This window comes from Haliaeetus leucocephalus, unplaced genomic scaffold (genome assembly GCF_000737465.1).
Source record: "Haliaeetus leucocephalus isolate CR32 unplaced genomic scaffold, Haliaeetus_leucocephalus-4.0 Scaffold1, whole genome shotgun sequence".
NCBI classification, from domain to species: Eukaryota; Metazoa; Chordata; class Aves; order Accipitriformes; family Accipitridae; genus Haliaeetus; species Haliaeetus leucocephalus.
Genome location: NW_010972437.1, coordinates 17,281,197 through 17,297,715, shown reverse-complemented (window position 1 = coordinate 17,297,715; position 16,519 = coordinate 17,281,197). Strand labels below are relative to the sequence as shown.

The 16,519-nt window shown below is 58.8% G+C and overlaps 1 protein-coding gene across 1 annotated transcript in view; it reads right to left on the bottom strand.

The window, feature by feature from the left end:
• Positions 1–16,519, bottom strand: part of NHEJ1 (nonhomologous end-joining factor 1) — a 43,669-nt gene that overhangs the window by 25,090 nt on the left and 2,060 nt on the right. The window contains exons 3-4 of the mRNA XM_010568102.1: positions 15,088–15,226; positions 13,587–13,645 (exon numbers count right to left, since the gene is read on the bottom strand). Coding sequence (XP_010566404.1) covers positions 13,587–13,645; positions 15,088–15,226 — 198 coding nt within the window. The remainder of the gene's footprint in view (positions 1–13,586; positions 13,646–15,087; positions 15,227–16,519) is intronic.

Below are 16,519 nucleotides of genomic sequence, written 5' to 3'. Positions count from 1 at the left end.
TGGGGAGAAGGGGCCACGGGGGGGATGCGGGGTATTGGGAGAGCCGCAGGGGCTCTCTGGGTGGGGGAACAGGGCTGGGATGCTGGGGAGAGGATGGGTACAGCAGGCACAGGGTGTGGGGCACAGGGAGCAAGAGGCGTGTGGCCCAGATGTGGCCAGAGCTGCTCGCAGGATGCAGGGCCCCGAGCATCCGCTGCGTGCAGGATGGCAGATCCCTTTGGAGACCTGGAGGAGCTTCCCAAAGAAAACGGGGGGAGTGGGGAGGGCTCCCAACTTATTACAGAGCAGGGTATAAACAGAACAAATAAATATAGAGCTGCTTTATTACAAGGCTGGCCAGCTCTGGTGGCTGGCTGATTACAGGGCAGGCTGCTCCAGCGCTACGCAAGCCCAGACCTCAATAAAGGCCAGATTGGAGCTGCCTTTTGCTCATTGACAACTTCGGCGCGCTCCCGCCGTGCCGCTCAGCTCCAGCACGCCGCTGGCTGCCCCCGCACCCTAGCACGGGGCAAAGGGGAAAATAAAAGCTTAAACAAATAGTGAGTAAGCGATGAGCAGGGGCAGGCGGGATCAGCAGCCTTGCAGACAAGCACTAAAAATACAGCTTATTTTCCTAAGGAGCCAGCAACTTCCAAAACTGGAGATTTAAACAAAAAAAAAAGGAAAGAATAAAATGCCATAAGAATTATAAATCCATGGCGGGGGTGGGGGAAAGACCCAAGAACAAGGAAAGAAAAACACAGTGATGAGTAAGACACACACATGACATACATAAATACACCAAGGCGGAAATGCATAAGCCTCCTGCACACAGAGGCACACGCAGGCACACGCAGAGGCACACGTGCGGGGCCAGCTCCCGGCTCCCCACTCCCGGTGGGGATGGAGCCAGCCCGCGGTCTCTCCTCTCCTCTCCCCGGGGCTGAGGGCATTAACCTCCACACACACACACACACACACACGTCTTTCCAGGGCTCGGGCTGAAAGGGCACTTTGTCTCCTGGTCCCCGGCGCTCTCTACACCTGGGCTCCCAAGCCACCACCGGCGAGGTGGTGGCCGCTGTCCCCGAGGGCTCCCACGACCACCTTGGTGCTGAATCCCTTGCGCCTGGCACAGTCCATGGACCCTGCGGTGGGGCAGAGGGTCAGGGCACAGACCCAGGCGGGCCAGGAGCCTCCTGGCCAGCAGCCGAGGCAGCCCCGTGCCCGGGCAGCCAGCCAGCGTGCCAGCCCCCGGCATGCCCGCAAGAGATGAGGGAGGGATGGAGACCAGCACGTCCGTGGGGCTGCGGGTCAGGAGGCTTTAAAGGAGTTGATTTAGTATTGTCCCACCTGCCCTGAAACAGGCACTTGAGCAACGGATGGAGGTTGCCTCAGGTCATCGTAGTGCTGAACAGAGCCCTTGTAGCATGGGGCAGGAGAAAGGGGATGCTTTGGGATGAGCCGGCTCCCCTGGGCACAGCTGGGTGGGACTGCTGTGGTCCCGCATGTCCCCCATGCACCGCCCTGCCAAGGAGATACTCCCCCAAACACCTCCCCACAGTGATGGATGAACATCAGCCTGACCACCAGCCCCACTGACGTCCTTACACTCTCTCAGCACCACTGCACCCTCTCCAGGGCACGAGTTTGGGAGAAGGGGCAGCGCTGAAAGGGAAAGCAGGCGGTCCTGGTGCTGCGCAGCCTTCCTCGGTGGTTTGCAAGGGTCCCTCCCCTGAAGGTATCACCGTGTGCCCCAAGGGACCCCGGCCCCCTGCCTCACACACTGCCCATCCTGCTCTGCAGCAGAGCCTGGCCACGGTGTTCTCGGGGAACTTGTATGGGGCAAAGCAAGATACAGCAGAGCCCCAAATCTCCTTCCACACCCTGCACAGGACAGCAGCACGCGGGCCACGCCAAGCACCTGCCACCTCTGCATTTCTTCTGCCTTCACCACCCACCATTACCTGCACAGGCAGGTCCCTGGCCGGGCACACAGTGCACGGCACACAGTGAGCCCGGGGCCGGCCGGGGCCACCACGGCAGTCCCTGCTGCTGTCCCCCCCCAGCCTGGGGAGCGGAAAACGGATCTCTGCAAAGGGCAGCTCATGCGGAAGCTGTTCGCATCCCGTAGTGTGGGCTCGACGGGTGAGGAGCAGGGCAGCTCCCGGGTCGCCGGGTTATCGGATGATAACAAGCCAGCACAGCCCGAGCACGCGACTTCCAGCAATGCAAGGCTGCTTCCTTTGTTTTGGGAAAACAAGAGGGGAACGAGACCTTTTCTGGCACGTTCTTGCCTGGCCTGAAGCTGTCCCCCATTTGCACCGGCTCACAGAGGAGCCGTCCCCTCTGCCCCGCTCCTGGCAGGAGGAGGGGGCCAGCGCCAGCCCTCGCCCTTTTCGCCTTTCCCACCTATGCAAGGAGCAGGGCTGGAGTCAGTGACCCGCCGAGCGGGGCCGGACGGCCGCTCCTTGCATCTGGTGGGCATCCCGGCTGCCTCCCCCAGCCTGGCTGTGCTGCGGGCTCGCAGCCCTGATGGGGACCCCCCGTCCTGCCTGCACAAGCCCATCTCCCCAGCACCCTGAGAGGGCGATGCTAAGGCTTGGGGGAGCCAAGACACCCATGCTTTGGGCTGTGGGGACCCTAGCATGGTAGGGTTAGCTCAATGTCTCCCCCATCCTCAGATGTGGAGCTGAGCCCTGTATTGGGGCAGGGGAGTGGCACAGGGTGGCACGGGGCTCGGGCAGCCATTCCCACCTTCCCCTCTGTCCCATGGACCTGCTCCATCCCTGCAGCAGTACCCCCTGCTCCCTGGAGAGCTGCGGGTTTGATGGCGGTGTGGGAGACCCCCACCCCTTCCCCAGCGGAGGAGGAGGAGGAGGAAACATAATAAGAAAAATAAAATTTATAAGCGAGGCAGTAATTACAGTGTGGCTACAAAAGGCTGCCTCCTCAGGGCCATCATTATGTGGCTAAATTTAACGCCCCGTGCGGCTGCTCGGGGGGGGGGGAGCCGCGTCCCAGGGCTCTGAGCATCCACACAGACGCCGGCTCCTGCTACCTTCCCTCCGTGCCGGCCAGGGCAGCACAGCTGAACGGCAGCCAAGAAAGCCATAAAGCAGGTCAGAATTTTTTTAATAGTCTATTTACCAAGATGCTGTTTTTACTGCCGAGGTTTCTCTCGTTTTATCTCTGGCTTTTTTTTTTTTCCCCTTGCTCTCTCTTTTTCCCCTGACTCCTGAACAGACTGGGCTGTATTTTCTGTTTTAGGTTCCTCTCTCTCACTTGCTCTAAATACTATTTTCAGAACTCTAATTTTATACGGTATGTCCCTTTTTTTTTCCCCCTCTTTTTTTTTTTTTTTTTTTGGTAAATATTTGCCATGACTAAGCCAGGACACATCCCGTTTAAAAGGCTCCCATCCCACAAAACATCAGCCCTTTAATGACATGAATCTCATTAGCTCTCCCCATGAAAAGAGGTATAGAAAGGGAGCATCACTCAGCCCCTCTGAGTTCCTGTATCTGCACAGACATATATTTAGCCGTGTGTACTGTACAGTCACAGGAGGGGACAGTCTGGGCACACGCACACCACCTCATTCAGCCAGAGGGACCCAGAGCAGGGGCCCCTGGGACCAGTGGGTTTTGGGATATCCGTCTGTCTGGGATGGGGTTAGGAAGGGCTCTGGGCCCAGCGGAGCCGGAGCCGGTCCCCAAGAGGTGGCGGCTGGGCACAGAGGAGCCTCAGAGCCCCTCCAAGCTGGGATTTGGGATCCTCTGAAGGACCTTCGCCAGCGGGGGGGGGCTGGTTGTGTAGAGCCCACCAGTGCAAGGAGCAGGGCTGCAAGAGGGGCCCGGGCACTGCCCTCTCCAGGTCCTCAGCCCCACCGGCTGTTTTTGGCACTGGGCAGCAGACACTGGCTGCACACTTGGAGCTTGACCCCAAAGGGCCAGCACAGGGTCCCAGGAAAGGTATTGGGTCCGACAGCCCAGAGAGGTTTCATTACTGTGGTGAGGATCTGTCTGCACCCACCTACAGACACCCAACACCGGAGCTGGCAGAGCATCTGCAGCCTGGGTGCAAGCACAGCATCAGGGCTCCCAAGAGGTCAGGCTCTTCCAGCCTTCCTCCCAGCAGAGGAGGAGGCTCTGTCTCCATCCATAATGGCATCTTCTGTTGGGAAACCTATCCATCCACAGTCCCATGATCATCCCTATTTCAGCAGGGTCTTCCCTTCCCCAGCATGGCCATCCCTTCCTTGGTGTGGTCCTTCCTTCCTCAGCATGGTCATCCCTTCTTTGACATTGTCATCTCTTCCTCAGCACTGTCATCCTTCCCTCAGGATGGTCACTGTTTCCTCTTGGTTTGACAGCTGTCTGGTACCAGAGGGTGAAACCCCAGGAGATGCCACAGGCTTCCCCATGCTGAGATCTCACCCACAGAGCCTGAAGCCAAACACAGCAGGAGAGGTCCACGGAGAAGAATTTGCTCTCTCTTTCCCAGATCCTCTCTACATTTTCCCTCTCATTTCTAGTCCAACCAAGTTACGGTGCTATTCCTCAGCCCCACCACACCCCTCCCATGCTTGCATCAGGTGAGCGTGTTAACACGACCTCCTCCTCTTCCAGAGCTGTCCCCTGCAAGTCAGGTGTGAAAGCTGTGCAAACATACTGCTAAGCCCGCAGCATGGGGCATGGCTGCACTCACCGCATTCACATGGGTGCTCCTCCACATTTTGGGGGAGACAGCAAGAGAATAATCCCAAGAAGGGCTGCAGACGGGCAGTGCCGTGCAGAGTTCAGCGCTGCTGCAGACGTTGCACTGACTGAGCAGCAAAAGCTCTCCAATCCATAAATAAACCTGGGGGGATTTTACTTCCCTGCTGTTTTCTTTAAATTGCTTTAAAGATTTGGTTTCGGCAGCTGAGGACACCCAGCATTAAGCAATACCACCAGCTCAGGCAGCAGATGCCCACAGTCAAAAGATAACACGCCCACGCTGGCTGCATGCACAATCTCTGGTGTGGGACCCTCTCCTTCACAACGGGGACACATTTCCAAGCCTTTCCACAACCCGGAGAGCAAGACACAACTGGAATGGGAGACTCACACCTCCCCAGGCGCATGGCTCCCAGAGCTGAGGCTTTCTGCAGCCGTGCCGGGAGCTGGAGCCCGTGTGCCGGGCAGGACTCCATGCGCGCATGGCCCGCCGAGCCAGGCTCCCCTCCGGCCCCCAGCAGCCAACATTAATTCATTAACAGTCCCATTAACACCCAGCTGTGGTTTCCCCCCAAACTCAGGCAGGGACCCGCTCCCCTGTGACAGCTGCTGACAGGCCAAGTTTCCACCTTCAGCCCTTCTGGAGTCCTGTATAAAAATAAGCGGGGCTTTTTTTCAAAAGGAAAACTGTATTTCCCCTATCCGCACGCCCGCGTACACGTGCAGGACTCGCAGCAGGAATTTGCTCCAATTTCCCCCACCCACAAACACATCGCCTTTGGCCAGAGACCAAACATGGGCATTTTCAGCCCAAAATATCAGGTTTTTCAGCACCCAGAAGACAAGAAGCTGGCATGACCCTGAGCTGGGCTAAATAGGGTGCCCGCTCCCTGGCCAAGGGGTGCTGCAAGACCCAGCAGTGGTCCCGCCGTGGCCTCATCCAGCAACCCCAGCAAGGCAGCTGCCAGTGCATCCCAAGGAGTTGCCCTCTTGACATGGCCGAGCAACCTGTTTGGGATCTGGGACCCAATTTCTATTTTCCCCTTTTCATCGTCTTTCCCAGACAGCCATGAGCACCAGATGCTCCAGCATCCCAAGGAGATGCCCAGCCCAGCACCCACATGGGACTTGCTACCCAACATCTATTTTCTCCTTTTCTACATTATCATCTTTCCTCGACAGCCGTGAGCACCAGCTGATGTGCAGGAGGCAACCTCCGACCCTCCAGAAGCCCGGGACCATCCCATGCCCCAGAGGGGCTGATATCCTTGCCCTACTGCATCTGGCTGCACACCGGGCTCTGCAGCCTGTGCTCTCACTGAGAAACTGGAGACCAGGGAGCAGAGACCTCCATGAAATGCAGCCCCCGCAGGATCAGAGCACTGCTCGGGGCTGGCTGGGCGTGCTACCTTGGGTATGTCACCAACGGGGTGGCTTCAGCTCCCTGGAGAGGATAAAGCAAGGGCCACCTATCTCCCAAGGTGCCTGGCCGCTAGCAGAGCGCCCTGCATCCCTTTGATCCAGAGGTGTTCACCTCGCCAAGAGCCCTCTAACTACTCCTTCCTTTAAATAGCAAAGCTCACAAATGCCCTATACGGCTCCATGTCTATACGTTGTCTATGTATTTGTGTACACACACACACACAACACACAGAGATTTATTCGTGTTTTCAGAGTGGTTCAGGATACATTCCAGGACGAAATTCCAGCCGGTGCTGGAGCCAAGAACATCAGTGGCCCCGGCGTTTGCTGCCCCCTCTGCCTGCGCACACACTAAATACGGAAAGGGAGAGGTATAAATAGAGAGACTAATACATGAATGGCCCTGTTTCCTTATGCAGATACATAGGACACAAAGGTCTGAGCGGAGTGGGAGCAGGCAGCCTCAGGAATCTGGTGGCTGTGTTCCTGGGTGCAGTGTAATCCCTCCCTGGGTGCTGCTGCCTGCCCAGATGTGCCCAGCTGTTCAGTACCACCTCTGCATGGGCTGGCATGACTGGTAGAGGCTATGGGGGCATTGGCCTGAGGAGTAGGGAGGGAGAAGCTCTCAGGAACACTGAAAAAAGCTGCCTGTGGATGTCACAGGAGAAAAGGCACTGCTGGGGGCATGGGGGGACCTGGAGAAGGGCTCAGGACATGCAGGGACATGGTCAGTAAACCTGGCAGCCCATTTTGGGCACAGCAGAGGTGCAGGGAGCTGGGGAAGGCAGCATCAGGGGTGCAGGCAGCACCATTCCTCTGCCCTGCCTGTGGCTGGTGAAGCCGGTGGGGATGGCGACACCCCAGTCCCGACCCCATCAGCTGGGGATGGAGAAGCCGCCACGTCCCTTGCTGACACAGAGCAGTGCCTTTAGAGCCCCATCAAAGTCCACCTTGTTCTCCTTCCCGAAAGGTCCTTTGCTTACACGAGCTACTGCCACATCCTGAGCTGAAGGGCCAGGACGGGTGGCTGCAGGGTGCAGCGGCAAGGGGCAGACCATGCCCTATGCCTTTCCCCTGCCAGCCATCCCCGCATCCCCCCTTTGCCCTCCTCTAACCCAAACACAGCCCCAGCGAGCTCAGCCTAGCGAGGCTGGGACCCCAGATGCCTGCACGCTCCCCGCTGCCCGCTGCCCGCTCCCCAGGGCCGGGCAGCTGCCTGTGGCCACAGGGCAAATAAAGCCCAAGATGCGGGAGCGGGGCCGGGAGTGGCGGTGGGGGGATTGCTGCTCCGCTTTCCGGAGGGGGAAGGGGCTCTCCCCCTTCAGTGCTCCCGTTTGAGCTGAGGCTTGGCACTGGCTCAAACCACTGCTTGCTGACACGAGATCAATCATCCCCTGAGCTGAGCTGCTCCTCGGCAGCACCGTGCGGCCAGTGCCCGAGCACGGGCTGGGGCCTCTCCCGCAGGAGTGGGGTCTGGCCCCTTCTGCCAGATGGCCTGCGACACCCCTCTGCCTGCTTGCAGCGGCACCTGGCACGGCACGGCGTGGCGTGGCATGGCACGGCATGGCACGGCACAGCTTTACATGGTATGGCACAGCATGGTATGGCATGGAAAGGATGAGGAAGACTGCCTGCAAAGCAAGACCACATGCCACTGCAGAGTCAAGGGCCATGCAGTGCCCCAGGGAGGGTGGCTGTGATGGCGCTTGTCTATCCCTCCATCCCCAAAGAAGCCACCACATGATGCTGGGCTGAAGTGGGGCTGGGACCAAGCAGGCAGCTGCCCATACTTGGCCCATGTGCCACCCACCCTCCGCAGTGGCAGTGCCAGAGCTGTGGCCAGGCACAGCTGCAGTCACACGGGGTCTGGTTGTGAACCCCCACACATCCCCAGCAGGACCATCCCAGCAGGGCTCCCGGGACAGTAGCCGCTGCTGTCGCGGCGCATCCCTATGTCCAGCAGATGCAAAGGCTGGAGCAATCACGGCCAGCCCAGCCCCAGCCTGGCTGCTGGGGGCTTACTCCTTGCCCACAGTCTGGGCACTATTTTGGGCAGGCTGCTGCCCCAGGGCACCCATGCCAAGTCTGGTTTTAAGCAGCGTGCATCTCCACTGACTCACTGCTTATGCAAGCAGCCTGTGGCTGCCGGCAGCAGCCCAGAAAGCATGCCCTGGACGGGCCCCCCTCACCTGATCGGGCTTCAGCAAATAAATAAATAACGCCGCAGCACTGCCCGCCACGTGCCTCCACCGCAAACACCACGGGGGGATGGTGCCCATGCAGCAGTCGGCCCCCACACAGCGATGAGCACCTGTGCTCTTCCCCAAGTGCCCCACTGTGGGCACAAAGCGCTGGCCCCTGGCCCCCGTCCCCCATCCCCTTCAGTCATCAGACATGGCACTCTGCCCCTTGCGCCCGTCGGTGCTGGCATGCACACTCCTGCTGTTGTGAGCGCGCTTATGCGCTGGCACATATGCTCACGCTGAGCAGAAGCGACCCTCTGCTCCTTCTGATTGCAGCAGCGTGCAGCTCCTTGCGTACACACGTGTGCAGGGCAGCGTGTGCCCCACTCCCCCCAGCATGACCGCAGCCCACCACTTTTCCAGCACGGGACCCGGACCCCAGAGCAGCAATGAGATGGGGTGACCAAGGCTTGTTCAGGAATGAAGCAAGGACCCCACAAGCGGCTCCAATCCAGAACAGGACACAGGCACCCATGGGTCTCACTTAATGAGAACAGCACAGATGCTTGGCTGCACAGAAATGCTTGCTCTGCTCATCCAAACGTCCCCGAAAGCCAGCCCCATGCTGCCACCTCTGCCCCGACCCAGCCTGCCCAGGGCCTTACAACTTTTGCACTGCTCAGCCCTGCTGGCAACAGCCGCCGGCTCCTTCCCCAGCCGCGCGCCCAGGGAGCCCAGCTCGGCCGAGCGCCCGTGGCATCTTCTCCCCCAGAGCCATACACCCTGCGTGCGAGCAGCCCATGTCGCACCCACGCTGCTGGCCCCGCTCTGGCCCGGTCGCAGCTGCAAAGCCGCAGCTACCTTGCACTAATTAAAAACATCCCTCGTTGGAAGGAGCCAAAGGGCCGCTTCTTCCCCGCCGCACCGGGCTGGCGCGGGTTTGAGGGATGCCGTCCCCGCCCTGCAAAATGCACGGCCCACCGCCGCCTTCGCCCTCGGCCAGACTGCGGCAGCTCCGCTCCCCGGGGCTTATTTTTAGTGCCTGTTAAAAAGGACAAGCAGGGCGCTGGAGGCAGGCAGCGTGCAGGCAGGTGCCCAGCTGGACCCCAGGACAGCGATGGCCGGTGGCTCCGGCGGGTGCCCTGGCCGCCCTCCACCTGCCCCGCTGGCCCGTGTCCCCTCGCGGGAGGGGGACGGGCGCCTGGCCCCCGTCCCAGCCCCGGTGGGGAACAATAAGAGGGACGCTGACCCCCGGGCGCCCTGACGTCAGCCGGCACCGCCGCCAGCACCGCCGCCAGCCCTGGCCCCGGGGCTCCCGCTCGCCCTCGGCCGGGGCCACGCTGGAAGCCGCCTGTTTGTTTATCTTCCTCTCTGGCGTTGCTTGTTTTGATGGCACATCCTCCTCCTCCTCGCCGGGCCTCGGGGTCGAGCCGTGAACCCGCTGCGTCCTGTTTGCCGAGGTCCCGCGCTCAGCTTGCGGAGGTGCGGAGCAGCCGCCCCCACGCGCGCCGGCCGCGGCAGATAAAAATACGCAGGGCAAAGCATCCTGGGGCACGGGGGCCATATTTGCACTGATGGTATCGGTGACTTTGTCCCCAGCGTACCTGTCCCTGTGCTTCCCAGGGCAGGGGGCACGGCACTGCATGGACCCCCTGACTCTGCACCCCATCGGGGATCTGGACCACGGGCTCTGGCAGAAGCTGTGTCACGAAACGTCAACCATAGCCAGGCCAGGGCAAGCTCTCAAAACCCATGGGTGGACACCCCACGCTGCCCTGCGGGGTCATCTCTGCAAACCAAAGGGACAGCTGGAGACAAAATACCCCCAACCTGCTAGGTTCTAGGCTGCTGGGAAGGGTGCCGGGGCAGCCCTGAGGCGCTGAGCCCTCTTCGGCCGCCTGCTCTTTCCCCTCATGGTGTGAACCCCTTGGGCTTGCCAATAAAAGCTGCCGGCTTTGCCTCGGCTCACGCGCGGCTGCCGCTCTACCTCCAGCTCTGCCCAAGCCCAGGCAGCTGCTCAGCAGTGAACCCTTGCCAAAAACTGCGTGTGTGAAAGCGTCGTTTCCTAAACGTATAAATATTCCCAGGGCTTTGCTGGAAAACTCCCCATGATTAGTTAAAATGTCCTGGACAGCTGAGTGCACACAAACCCAGGGAAAGGGCATGTTTAAGCCGAGAGGCAGTGCAGCTCTGCCCTGGGGGACTGGCAGGTCCTTTCCTCTCCACGGGGTATGCGGCAAATGTTTGGGAAGCGAGCAAAGCTGTGGAGTGATTTCCCGTAACCCGCCAGCCCTGTGCCACACGATCACAATCCCTTTCCAGCCAGGAGGTGCTTACCGCTACCAAACATCCACAACCTGAAGCTCCATTTCCCAGAGGGAGAGGCTGGAATGACCATCAGACCTCTCCTCCTGACCTCCTGCCCACTGACGTTCAACCATGCACATCCCAAGACTGAGCCCAGCAACTTGGTTTTCTTCCAGGCGGGCTCCCAGCCCCCTTTTGGAGACATCAAGATATGGAGGATCAACCAGTGCCCTTGGGAACGTGCCCCAATCACTAATCGTCCATGGGAGCAAACCCAAGTGCCTCTGTCCTAGCTCGAAATTGCCTGGATCTGGATCCGGCTCCCGGTGCCTGGCTCATGCTCTGCTGCTCCCCGCGAGATTAAAGAGAGCCCTTCACTAACCAGCATTTTCTCCTTGTAAAGACCCTCACGCACTGTAATCAAGGCGCCTCTCAATTTTCTCCCTGATAAGCTAGACGGAGCTCTTCCCTTCCAAGTTTCTCAATGCCGGGCTCTTTCCCCAGCCCTCAATTCATTCCTGTAACTCCATGCTGATTGTCTGGCATCTTTTTGAAAACCCAGACACGGGAGTCGGTCGCCGTGTTCCTGGCTCCCTGTGGCATGTCCCAAGGGACCCCAGCCCCTCATGCTTCTCCTTTTTGAAGCTGGAAAATGGAGTATTAAATTGCCTGGGGGCTCTGAAATACCTGCCCAGAGACAACGAGATCATCCAGCCCACCCTTCTGCTGCAGGAAGATGGGGGACAGTGGGGTGAACAGCCAGTTTTGGTAGTGGAGAGCTGCAAAGCCATGTTTGATGTTCCTCACTAACGCAAGACCTGGGAGACATCAGGAGGAACGACGGGGTACCGCATTCAAACCAAAGGCAGCAGCTGCTCGCATCTCATGGCTCATTGCTGCAGGATGGTACATGGGCCAAAAGCATCATCAGCAGGTTTATAAAGCAATGGTATGAATGCAGAGAGGACAGATCCCCCCAGGCAGACTGAATGCACAACTGCATCCCTCCACCAGCCTCTCTCCCCAGGCCAGTGCTCAGACCTGGCTGACAGGGGATGCAGAGAGGGAGCATCTCCCAAACCTTCCCATTCCCCGTCCGGTGTTCCAGCCCCAAGACACTGCTCCTGGATTGTTCTTGGGACACACAGCACCAACTGCCCTCCCATCTTTTAAGGCTCTGCCAGATGAGCTCCCCACCAGCTGCTTTCGCAAGTCTCTGTGCAGGGCTACCTCATTCCCCTCCTGCCCACCCTGCACCACCAAGCACCTTCCCCTGTGACCCACACCCTACCAGCTCTTGGAGGACTCTGAGTTTCAAGCCTGACGTTCATCTTTAGCAGATGTTGTTCAGCTGACCCTTGGACAAAGACATGCCTCATCATCCCCCGATCCTGACACATCCGCCTGCATCCTTCCAGCGACAGCACCGAAACATTTACTGACTGCTTCTGCCATGTCTGCTCCAGTATCAATCATTTTACCACCTCCATCTACTAATAAGCTTATCCCGTTGCTGGGAGCTTGGGGTTTTTCTCCTACTACACTAAATAAAACTGTTTCCTTCTGTCCTTCGCCATGATTTTTCCCTGATGTCTTTAGCTTCTGTTATCCATTTTCTACACTTCATAATTTCTAATTTATATTGATTGCTATCTACTCCCGCTCTCCCATTTGTTATAAACTGCTCTTTTATTTCTAATTGCTGCCTTCACTTTGCCACTGAACCAGAACGGGCTCTCGGCCAGCACTGCCCTCTTTCTTGATTGTGGAATTGTGGCTTTTTGTGGTTCTGAAATTCTTCTGAAAGAGCTCACCATTTTCATTCACATTTTTCTATCTAAATGTTTCCTCTGAGCTGATTTCACTCATAATTTTCCCCCTGCTTTGGGAAATTAGCCCTTTCAAAGCATGAAGGATATAAATTACTGTTTAGGAATGTCTTTTCTTTGCCCAGGGTGAATGTAATCTGGTCATAATCATCGGTCCCTAGGCAACCTCCAAGTTGCAGTCCAGCAGTGAATTCATCTCTATCCATCATAACCAGGGGGAAACGAAAGTTGCCTGCACTGGATGCAATGCCTCTCATATAAGAGGGATCATCTCTAATTTTTAGAAACTCTGCAGATGGTTTATTGCTGGCTATGCAAGAGCATCAGCATGTGTGTCACAAAGCGATGTCCTCTCAAAGCCCATGTGATACCACAGACACACTGGCTGAACTCCCTGGTCCCCAGCAGACACGGCTGCTCCCCACTCCTGTGCCTTCACAGTGAGCACAGGAACACTCAAGCATCCTGAGTCTTTTTGCATCAATGAGCATCAGTCATTTCTGATCTTGCCATATTGGTTTGAATCATTTTAGTGCTTCTGTGATTATTTCCAGTAATGAAAAAGGATCAGAGGAAAGACTCTCTCCTTCCAGCCCCAGTTTCTTGAAGCACATGTCTGATTTTGGAGCCAAGCACGCCAGGAGGAGAGTGGTGGGCACAGCACAGACAACAGGCTGAAAGGCACTTGTCCCCACAATGTGCCACTGCAAAGCCAGCCCTAAAAGCAGCAGATGAACGAAATGGAGCAGATGGCTTCTCCTCGTTCACCTGCTCTCTGCCTGCTGTCAGCAGGAGTGTTTCAGGTCCACAGTAAATGCGGGAGACAAGTGAGGAAGCCCCAGCGATGGCACACTCCCGTGGAGCAGCCAGCCCGGCTCGCACCCCTGGCAACTCCCTGGCAGTGGTGAGAGGGTGACAAAACACAGTGCCACGTCCCCATCCAGCCATGCCAGGCCTGCCCCCAGCTCTGCTCGCCTTTAGACCAGGTGCAAGGACACAAGGAGGGCCTCGGGAGAGCCAGTGGGCATTACCCCCTTCCAGGCAAGTCCAGCCATCCCCACCAGTGCCACCTCACAGTGGGGCTGCTGGTGCCGGCTCCCCACCACCCCTTTGCTGAAGGCAGGAGGACTTGCACTGCTCCTTACCTCAGCCATGAAGTTCTGCTGAAACACTGCTTCCTGGAAAGGCTCTGTCTGCAGGCGGTCTGCAAGAGAGAGCAGGGATGAGCCCATGCAGGTCTGGCCAGCCCTCCCACCCCGGCTTCCCCTTCCCCTGCCTGTGGGGCAAGGGGGCTGCAGGGGAACAGGATGCTCCAGCAGCTCATCCCAAAGTCAGAGGGAGAGGTCAGCGGGCCCCTTCGGCTAGGGACACATCACCCAGTTAGCAGAAGGTGCAAGGACCCCAGGGAAGTGGGAGAATAAGATTGCGCCTGTTGATGCACACAGCAGTCAGGTAGCAGAGCCCAGAGCACATCCACACTTGTCCCAGCACCCTCATGCACAGAGGAGCAGGGGACAGTGGCAGGACATGCTCAGCGCCATTCCCAGATCTTACAGCTTGAAAGAGCTGCCTGGGTCTGAGCACTGCGGGACAGGGACAAACCCCTGTTATAGCTCATTCTGCCCTGCGCCTTATTCAAAACAGTAATTTTTCCCCATCATTGCTAAGATGTTGCCTGGCCAGATTTGCTCAGCAGCACTGGGGCAAAGCTTCCTCCCAGCTTCCTGCCCTGCACAGGCAAGGGACAAGTGAGGCCGCCTGCCCACCAGCATCAGTCCCTGGACCCAAAGCGGGTTGCCCTGGCTGCTCCAAGCCCTGCAGAGCTGGCATGCAGCAGAAGAGGGGAACGCGGACAGTTGACACAGCTCTAGTGCATCTGCCGGGCAGATCCAGGCTCCTGTGGTGGGGCACCTGCCATGGGACAGGGTCTGGACCACATCACCTTCCTGGCCATGATACACAAGTCAGGGTGGACCCCCATCAGACCACACATCCTGGGGGGGCAAGGTTCCTGGAGAAGGGATCTGGTAGGTATCACCTCTGGCAGCAGGACAGAGCACGGCACTAGCAAAGGACAACTCGAAAAACAGTGCTCAGTCAAACTCCATGGGCGGAGGACAACCCTCCCCCCAAGGTGGCTCCCCCAGGCAGGTCCTGATCCACATTCTAAAAGAGGGGGCTTCTGCCTGCCTGTCCTCCCCGATGGTGACGCAGGCTGGGCGCTGGAGGGGGGCCCACGTGCACGGCTGTGCATCCTGCGGCGGGGAAAGCTGGGAGCCCCTGGTTGCTCTCCAAGCGCTCGGCAAGCTACCGCACTTGGGAAGGGAGCCTGACACCGCTCCAGGGCCGGCCCTTGCTGGCATCCCCACCGGCTGGGGAGCGGCCAGGTGCTCTCGGCAAAGCGGAGAGCCCCTTGGCGACTCCCCAACTCCTCCAGCTACCGGTCAATGGCCATTCCTCCCCCAGCTCTCCCCAGGGGCTGCTCCCCAGCCTTCTGGCTACCGTCTCACTGCCGGTGCAGCTGAACATGAAACGCAAGCCTGGCTGCTTAATAACTGGAGGGAGCAGAGCACACCAGCCCTGTGCTAGGGAGGAAACTCACTCCCTGCTCTCTCCTCTCTCTTGGCCCCTGGCATCCCTCATCACCTCTGCTGAGAGTGGCCCCATTCTCCCTGTAGTCTTCGATCTCAGCATCCTTCTGGAGCAGCAGGAAGGTCAGCTTTTGCACCTGGTACTGCAGCGCCAGGCTCATCCGAATCAGGGGCCTCACGAGGTGACGGGACACCTAGGATGGAGGAGGGACATTCTAGGGAAGGTCCAGGGAGGTGCACAGTTGTCCATAGAGCAGTAAAAGCAGGGCAGCCAGCAAGGCCCTAGCAACAGCTGCACCCCAGGTCACACAGGGCTCCCCAAGATACCCCACATCTCACTCAAATCCAGTGGGAAGTGGTCAAAACACGTGAGCTGGGAGAAGGGAGGCCAGATGCTGCGGGACACATCCCTTCATCCTTTCACTGCTGGGGGCTGCAGCAGGGGAGAGCTTGGGTGGGAGAGCCCGATGGGGACAGGGTGCAGAGGTAGGCAACATTCCACCCACCATTTGGGGTGCAGCAGGAGACAGAGAGCCCCCCATGTGCCACCCGGACCCTCCCCACAGCTCTGCGCACCCCCTGGCATATTCCTATGCAGGAAACAGGCACGGCTGGGTAAAAAAACAGGACCCAAGGTGTCAAACTGTGGCTCAGGGAACAGGAAAGACCTTCCCAGAGAGGCAAGATCAAAAGCAGAAGGGATCCCAACATGCAGGCCTCTCACAGGCTGCAGCTTCGCAGCGCATTGCAGCCTACCGTGCCCACCCTTAACTTATGGCTGCACAAGGCCCATGCAGAGCCCTGGGCATGTCCCCTGCCCCAGAGCCAGGCTGAGTCACCCTGGCCCATCAGGCACACAAAGCAGCCTCCTGCCCATCACCTCCCACAGCCCTTAGGAGGACGTTTGGGACCCCCCTGCCCCAACATATCCCTTGTCTTTGTGGCTAGGTTGATCCCACAGGTGAGACAGCAGCAAAGGCAGCATCGCTTGCGAAGCCTTCTCGCTCCTGCGGTGAGCCCAAAGTGGGGTCCAGGCTCTGCTCACCCCCAGGCACGAGCCACAGAGGTGACGGCCATCAGCCACCCAAGCGCGCAGAGGGCACCGTCCACTGCAGAGCCGGGATGGGGCAAGCAGCGGTTTGCCGGGTGAGCTCCATGCCTGCCTCGCGCCCCTGGCCAGCTGCTGAGTCGAGCTTAGCAGGGCAGAGCTGGTCCCCATTCCTGCACCCACACCGGCCACGCTCCGAAGTCCTGGGTGCCTTGCAGACATCCAGCACGTTTCCCAGCAAAATCAGAGGAGCAGCTACCAGCTGGGAGCTCCGGCTTTGCACCTTCTCAGCTCAGCCTCCACGCTTCTTGCCCAGGGAGGGCCAGCAAGCCCCAAGCCAAGCCGGGACCCCGAGTTTATTTGCTCCCCAGTTGAACCTTGAAAGCGAGGACAGACACCCCTACGGCAGGCGGGGGGGCCCGCCCTCCCCCCCCCGGTG